The 9,056-nt window shown below is 30.6% G+C and overlaps 1 protein-coding gene across 1 annotated transcript; it reads right to left on the bottom strand.

Moving 5' to 3' along the window:
- Positions 1-736: 736 nt before the first annotated feature.
- LOC123297505 (phosphoribosylformylglycinamidine synthase) lies at positions 737-6,003 on the bottom strand. Its single transcript, XM_044879188.1, has 4 exons — positions 5,070-6,003; positions 4,109-4,362; positions 1,653-3,896; positions 737-1,392 (listed from the first exon to the last, which is right to left on the bottom strand). Exons 1-4 carry the CDS (start codon positions 5,942-5,944, stop codon positions 776-778), a joined length of 3,990 nt encoding a protein of 1,329 aa, XP_044735123.1. The 5' UTR covers positions 5,945-6,003; the 3' UTR covers positions 737-775.
- Between the last annotated feature and the right edge of the window lie 3,053 nt (positions 6,004-9,056).

The following is a 9,056-nucleotide window of genomic DNA, read 5'->3' as shown; positions in this document are numbered from 1 at the left end:
ACTTCCGAAGAATTATCGAAACGAATTTTAAACGGATACGTATTTTGAATGAACGATCGAATTCATATTGGAGGATTTATTAATTTACGTTTCAAATTTTTTTTCTCTAATTTGTAAACAATTATTAATTGTCAATTTTCTGGTGAGGAATTGAGGAGTACCAATTGTTTTTGATTTCTTTGAATAAATGCGGCAAGTTTTTATAATTTATAAGGTAAATTATTTTATTAAATCTTATTATTTGGAAATATATCTTTTTTGTGGGGACATAGACAAAAAAAGGTTTTATTTCAAAGAAAAAGGTTTGAATAAACATTTTTATACCGTTTATTTTGTGGATGGATTTTCTACACAAATTTTTCTATTTTTATGCATTATTTAAATTTTCTCCGTTCACTTGTTTGAAAACAAAATTTAATTAATCCATAATCTTTTTGTATATGGGGAGAAACGAAAGAAGAAGATACGTTTGTTTTTTTTCGAGGGGAGAGTCTCTCGTTTCGCCCGAGATTAAATTATAAATTTGATCAATTTTTTCTCAAATTAAGGTTTTCAAGCAATTAGCAAAGGATTCGGAACCCCTAGATAATCGAGTGGTTTAATTGAGCAGCTAATAATCATTTGCACCAAAATCAAAAGGGTTTGTAATTGAAAATATTAATTTTTATATTCAACGATATTTAAAAATTTTATATTTAATCATAAAATCATAATACTTTTTCATACAAAAAGACTATTAAAAAATTTATATAATATTTAAAAAAAATAGATTAAATTAATGCTTAGTACACCAATCATAAGCATTTTGGAACATTTTTTCCCATGGCGATTTTTCATATTTTTGGAATTCATATGGAATGTATGGGCACTGAAATTTCAAAGCACAACGTTCTGGATGCGGCATCATTGCCAAATGTCTACCATTTTCTGAACAAATTCCAGCTAAACCTTTTGGACTACCATTTTGATTCATTGGATACATTTCTGTAGGATTTCCCGTGTCATCGACATACCTTAAGGCAACACAGTTGGATTTTTCTAAATTATCTAATATATCAGTATTACGGAATGTAAATCGTCCTTCACCATGTACAGCCCATACACCGTAAATGGAATCTTGCATATCTTGCAGCATTATTGCTTTAGATTTCTCTATTTTGACGGTAGACCATCTGCATTCAAAACGACCAGATGTGTTGTGGTCTAATGTTATATCTGGAATTAAGTTGTTATCTAATTCACCGACCCAACCAATTAAACTCATCAATTGACAACCATTACATACTCCCAAACTGAATGTATCTTCTCGGTTAAGGAATTTCTTAAATTCAGCGTTAACTTTATCATTAAATAATATACTTGCTGCCCAACCTTTAGCGGATCCCAAAACATCTAAAAAAAATTTGCTTTTAAATATCGAAATCGGAAGCCATAGCTATTTTACGTTTCGAAAACTAGTATGGGCAAATTGTGATCAAAAGAAGTATTACATACACTAATCCTAAGCAGATAAGTTATGTTAAAATCTGGTAGACTAAATTTGAAAAAAGAAAATACAAGTTTTTTCTATCTAAGTAAATAATTTCTAATTCATAACTATTATGGAAAAAAATTGCATCTTAATTTGAGTATGAGGGAGCCTTAAAGCTTACCTGCATAACTGAAGCCTCCAGGGAAGACAACGCCTTTGAATTGATCCAATTTAATATCTCCAGCAATAATATCTTGCATTGTCACATCCCAAACTTCAAAACCAACCTTTAAGAAAATGTAAGCCATTTCTCTATCACCATTTGTACCTTCCTCACGTAAAATAGCAACACGAATTGGCGAATTTCCAATGGGTGAACTGACAGGTGCATCTGGATTAAAAGTTAACTTGTACTTAGGTCCTGTTCTAGTTTCCAACGATTTAAATTCAGCTCTTGCAGATTCATGTGCTGCTTGTCGCAATTCAAGTTGATAACTTGTTTCCTCCCATTGTTTGAACAGCGTTAATAAATCATTTGAAAGAACGAGTTTTCCGTTAACAAAAACTTTCACTGGTGATTTAATTCCATAGTTGTTGGAATTTCCTATGTTATAGCAAGGGACATTATGTTTTTTAAATGTTTGTAAACAGTCCTCGAGATCTGCATTTAAAACTTCTAGAATGAATCCTACTTCTTCATTAAATAAAATTTCAATTGGAGATCCTACTTTATGATCAATTTTGATATCTAATCCAGACAATCCAGCAAATCCCATTTCAAGTAAACAGGTGATTAATCCTCCATCACTAATATCATGGCCTGATAAAATTTTATCGTTTTTAATCAAATATTGGGTGGCGTTAAATGCATTTACAAGTAATTCAGGTTGTTCTAAATCGGGTACTTCATGTCCTAATTGTTTATGACACTGTGCTAATGCTGAACCACCTAATCGTGTTTTTCCACCTGACAAATCGATGTATAATAACGCACCTTTTTCATTTCTAGCAGGAGCTTTTAAATCAGGAGTTACTACTTTACGTATATCGGGACATGGAGCATATGTTGATACAACTAATGTACCTGGTGCTTTAATAGTTTTATTTCCAACTCTTGCTGCCATACTGAGAGAATCTTTACCTCCATCGATTGCTATGCCCAATTTACCCATAACTTCACACATTGCTGAACAAGTATCATATAAAGCTGCACCTTCTCCTGGAAGTTTAGCAGCCCACATCCAATTTCCACTGCATTTAACGTCTTTGATATCTGTTATAGCAGCAAATACTAAATTTGTTAGAGATTCAGCTACAGTCATTCTGGCTCCAGCTCCGTTATTTAAAAGACCCTTAATAGGTTGTTCACCGATGGCAGAAGCAATACCTTCAAAACCGCTAAATGAGACTGCAGTTACCGCAACGTCTGCCAAAGGAGTGTGTAAAGGACCTACACATTGCTGTTGTGCAATTAAACCTGTGACACATCTATCAACCTTATTTGTTAAGAAACGTTTGCTACAAACCGATGGTAAACGCAATACTTTATTTAAAGCGGCATCAACGGTTAAATTTGGATTTAAAGTTAAAAATTTACTAACACTTTTTTGTCTTTGTAAATTGAATACTTTTTGTGGCATTTTTCCTAAGACGTGGGATAATTCAAGATTGAAAGGAGTTTTTGTTCGTGATTCGTCTAAAGCAAGAACAACTTTTCCAGTATTTTCAACTTCACCAACAAAGTTAACAGGACAACGTTCTCTTTGACAAATGTTTTTCAATAATTCCTTTTGTTCTTTTCTACATAAAAGAGCATTATTTTCTTGATACTCGGCTCCCCATAATTCTAATGCATTAATTGTAGGATCTCCTAATTCAAAACGATCGGCATAAATAACTCCCCCAACAGGTTCAACTAATTCTTTCAAAACATTTCCATTTCCTCCAGCGCCTTGATCGTGTATACTAACAATTGGATTTTCAGATTTGAGTTCTATACATGCTCGAACAACTCTATTTAGCTTTTGTTCCATTTCAGCATCACCTCTTTGAACAGCATTAAAATCTAATTCCGTTTTGTTATCTCCTTGAACTTGTACTGAACTAGCTGCACCACCACCCACTCCGATACGGTAAACTGGGCCACCAATTTTGACAATTTGCATTCCTTCCTCTGGTTTATCTTTATCTATCATTTCAGCATCCATAAATCCAATTCCTCCACTAAACATAATTGGTTTTATATATTCTTTTCTATCGCCTGCATTATCCACTAATCCAAATGTTCGAGTAAATCCACAAATTAACGGTTCGCCAAATTTATTACCATAATCTGATGCTCCGTTACTTGCTTCGACTAAAATTTCTAAGGGTGATGCAAAATTATCTGGGTATTCGACATCATCCTCCCATGGTTGTTCATAATCTACAACGAAATTTATATAAATATTATCAAAGATAATAAATGAGAACTCTAGGATATTTCGAAATAAATTTCGATTTTTTCCCCAATTTCCTAGATCAATTTTGGTAGTCGAAATACGTATTTATATAATACAAAAAATTGATTTAGGAAGTTGGGGCAAAAATCGAAATTTATGTTATACCTATATAAATTCATATTTAACAAAATATTACCTGGTATTCGCAAATTTCCCGTAGAGTATCCAGCAGTTCCCGCAATACAATGGCCACCTCTTCCAACGGCTTGTACATCTCTGATACGACCACCAGTGCCAGTTGTTGCTCCACTAAATGGAGCAACACCAGTGGGGAAATTATGAGTTTCAGCAGTAAAAATCAAATGTGATTTTGCAGATTCTAAAGTTAATTCACAAGGTTTGCCAGGTACTTTTGGTTTTAATACATTATGATCGTATCCTACTATGGCACTAAAATATAAAATTTACATAAATAAAATAATATTAATAGCCTGTTCCTGTTTCGTGTCTACGTGCGCATCACGCAAAAATCATAAATTGTGGAATTTTAAATTTCTTTGTAATAAAATTTTGAATTTTTCGAAAAGAAATTATCAAAACGATTACATTGCATTTTTTTCTATTCAGTAATCAAGATCATTTTGTGCCCTATGTATTAACTAATAGAGAGTAAATCAATTCTGTCTCATAAGATTAAAATTATTCGATGATAATTTCATAATTTATTTCATGTGTTAAATAAGTTAAATGTCTAAGGAATTTATACATTTTTCGGCTAAATTTAACGAAAATAAAGATTCTTCCTTTGAGATAAACCACTTTAAAGGCAGGATTTTATCGATATTAAAGTGGGCGATCTAGCAGCAAGTACACAAAATATTTGAGATAAAAAGCACCGGGAGTCTAAAAACTGACGTACCTTAAGTCAATTGTGAGAATTATAATTCCTATAAACGTTTACTCTAGATTTTTTGTCCAAAATGTGAATTAAATTATGAAATATCAAAAAACAAAACCGTCAAAAGAATGGGAAAGCAAATTGAGGTCGCTCCATCGATTTTTTGATATAGTACACACTTTGAATGAAAATATTAGCTTTTTTATCCGTCTTTATATAATTTTTATTCGACTATTGGAAGAAAAAATATCTAATTTACCTGCTATTATCACTAAATTTAATGACATTGTTTTGATTCGAATTATCTTGGGTCTTAATAATCATATCAATTAAAGTGTCTTTTTGTTCAACACCATCAACAACCATTTTTCCTTTGAAAAACCAATGTCGACTATGTTCACTATTCGATTGTGCTAAATCAAAACATTCGACACTAGTTGGATTACGTTTTAACGTATCTTTAAACAATCGTGTATAATAATCTAAATCTGCATCGTCAAAAGCTAAACCCATTTCATTATTAATTTGTTCCAAAGCTTTACGCCCATAGCGCATAATATCCACATCTTTTAAATCATCTTTCTTTACTAGTTTCTCATTAAAGCTATTTTTTGGTATATTTTCATCAGTGTATTGACATTCAGTCATCCGATCGTGGACCAATTTGATAATTTCTTTTTCCAAGCATTCGATATTTTTACCTTTAATTTTCCCTGCATACGAAATTAAATATCTTCTCGATACTTCAATGCGTGTAATTTGATGTAGTTGAAGTGATTTACATATTGAAACAGAATTACTTGAATTTGGTGTTGAAAAATTAAATCTTGGTCCAATTTCAATTAAGATACTTTCTCCGGCGTTTGATTTTAAATGTGGTACTTTTTGTAATGCTTTTGGATTATGTGGAATGCCCAAAATCCATTGAAGTTTTTTCTCATCGGCAATCGATAATTTTTCTCCATTAATTTCGACATAGTAACAAAGTTCTGTTTCAATTTTTGTGATTGTTGATGAAAATTTTGTTAAGACTTCTATTTCACTTAATAATTCTAGAAGATCTTTTGTTTTTTGTGGTGCAAGGCCAGGTACACGATAAAACCTTTCAATATAACTTCCATTTTTTAAAGTCATTCTTTTAACCGTTTAACTGAAAAACTAAATCAACTGTTTTAAAATATATGTTTATGTGAAGCGTTTGCGAAGAACTAAAGTGTTTGAAATAGATATATAAAGATTATCAAAGAGTCATTACCCTAGAAAGGTTATCGGTAAAAACATATTAATTGTCTGACGCAATCACGTAAGACAAATTATAAGATTTATAGAAATAATAAATGACTTAAAGATCAAAATAAAATATAAATTTTCCTAAATAATATTTATTGTATACTACAGATTATTGTTATGTATTGAAGTATATTCGCATAACTTTCAGACTCTATGGTTTCCTGGAAGATCCAATGTGTCGACCCAACCTTAACAATATAAAAGAATCGCCACTTTCAACGATTAGCGCTTGAAAATCAACCATAGGTGAAATTACCTCCCCGACTAGGACATAAATATGCTAAGCATTTGGGTCTGCCACAGCATATTCTTAATTTCGACAGTATTTGCAAGAGTTGCCACAACGAGGAGGAAGAAAAATCTGAGTGCTCAGCTCTAACTGTGGGAAGACTGATCCTCTTGGATTAGCCGTTTTTTAACAACCTCTCAGAAACTGGTTCAAGAAGCCACTGTAAGCTAACTTATTGCAAAATCATGAAGATTGCTGAATAATCTCGAGATAGATAAAACTAAAACTAACCACCAATCAACTAATCGAAGTGATTCTCCAGAAGTGGAAAATAACAAACGGCAACGAAATGACGTCTGCAATAGTTTCCCTTTGTAAATTAACACTTGCAATGAAGGGTAGGAATTTACTGTGCCACTACTACTGCCTAGATTTGGAAAACAAGCATTTCTAGATGCTTGCTTGCTAATTTATAATAGATATAGTTTTCTAAGCAACTAAGAGGAAGTAACTGAGATAGCGAAAGGAAGCAAAAAGTCTGCTCCAACTCAACTCCTATAAAAAAACCAACTTATTGCGTTTGGGTTTAATTAATATGAGTCCAGTTAGCACGAGTTGGGGTGGTTTTTGGGTCTTTTGAAGATAATTTTACAATCTTACTAGTTGGTTTAAAATCTGACGGAATGTACAAATTTACGAATCTTATATATTTTAATTAATGGATAAGGAATTATTAACCGTATAACCTTAAAATTATAAAAGATATAATTGTGATAGCCGACTTTATAATCAGCTGTATGCTACGAGAAAATGAAAAAGCAACAAGTTGTTGCTAGAGAATTTATTTTTCATTAAAAATAAATAAGTGAAAAATATGTTTTCAAGTTTACAAAAAAATACGTTATCTCTCAAATTTTTTTTTCGTGCACTTATATGTAATCAAAACTTATTTATTATTTATCAATAAAATAACCCCAAGCGAGTTTTAATGTTAATTAAATTACATAAATAAATGATATGTTTCCTTCCGCGCCTTTAAAATACATAATAAATATTTTAGAAAATACTTACATTTAAAAAATGCAAAAAAGCCGAAATCAAACTAAATTCAACATGTATTTTTATTGAAGAGGTTATTTAAACTAATAAATGTTTGGGTCTGTAAGATAATTAATTGGTGTATAATTTAAAATCTATAGAATGACCTGCTAAATATGATATATAAAACCATGCGAAAAAAATTGATCAAATATTTTAATAGGGTTTTGTATACCGAGTGTGTCAAAAAAGGGGTCTTTTTGTGAAAAAATATACATCTAAACTTCTAAACGAATATCGAAATTTCTAAAGCTAGAAACACTGAAATTAGAATATAGTTTCTGATTTTTATTTATTTCTTTTAAATTGATTATTAAGTATCGTAATTGATAGCGTTAAAGTCTTGAATGACGGGAACGGAATGCAATTATTAAGAAGAACCGTCCAATTAAACTGTATGAAATTATGATTAATAATTGAAAAATCTATGTTTGAAACATCATTTTATAGAATCAATTGCCCCTCTGGTCCGGAACGACCGGAACTTTCATGGGCTTGGCGGAGAGGGGGCTCCTTACAGTGAATTTGAATATAGCCTTGACTTTCAAAAATCAATCCATATTCATAATTGACAAGAGGGGGAAATTTTGTAATTAAAAAATATTCGTTATGAAATAACAAACGTTTTTATGAAAATTCGTCATTTTTGAATCCACTGCTTAACCGATTTTAAAAATCATTTCACCTAAAGTCCCTATAAATAATTATAAATAAATGATTATAGGGACTTTAATTTCACCTATAGAATGCTACAATATTAGCAAGGAACACAGGCTATAATTTATTTTCAAAAAATTAGGGCTCCGCACCAAAAAATTAAAACCCATTTAATAGACTTTTTCATTTCATTTACGATTCATTCTATTGACAGTAATAAGTTGGACAAAGATACGAGATGTTTGTTATTCATTATCACATTAGTTTTTTAACAAACTGTTCAAAACAAAAGGTAATCACTTTTTAAAATGAAAAGGTCTATTGTGAAGAAAATGGTAGTTAAGTGAAGGCTATGGCGAGGTAATCTTTGTTTCTAAAGTTGAAATTGCCCAACGACGCAGGCTTTCTAAATCTCTTTCTCTAAAAATAATTAGTAGAATAACTTTTAGTCGAGCCATTTTTCCAGAACTTGATATAGGACTCACTATATATTGAACTTTATTTAGATGAAAAAAAAAAGATTTGAATGAAAATAGAAAAAAAAATTTTTTATTCTCTCACTCTATATATTTTATTGATTGATTTATTCTTAATGGTTTAGTATATAACAGATAATTTTTTTAGTTATTGGCTATATTGTATTATTAAAAAATTATTAACTAAAAATGACTTATACCAACCACATACTTAAGTAATTTAGAATGCGGGTGAAAATTTATTTTTTATTAACAGAATGTTTTTACTTTATATATGATCTGTAAATATCATCAAAACATTTATGACGTATTTGATTATCTTCAATTAATATTTGATTGAAATCTTTAAATGGATTAAATTCGTCAACTTGTTTATTAAATAAATACACAGCTATTGAATAAAATTTGAAGTAAATAGTTTTACATTCAAATTCAAAAAAGAATAATTTGAGTTAAGCAACCTGTATATTAAATGTACACAGTGCTTATAATAGAT

This window comes from Chrysoperla carnea, chromosome 4, assembly GCF_905475395.1.
Source record: "Chrysoperla carnea chromosome 4, inChrCarn1.1, whole genome shotgun sequence".
NCBI lineage: Eukaryota > Metazoa > Arthropoda > Insecta > Neuroptera > Chrysopidae > Chrysoperla > Chrysoperla carnea.
This window is presented reverse-complemented; position numbering and strand designations above follow the sequence as displayed.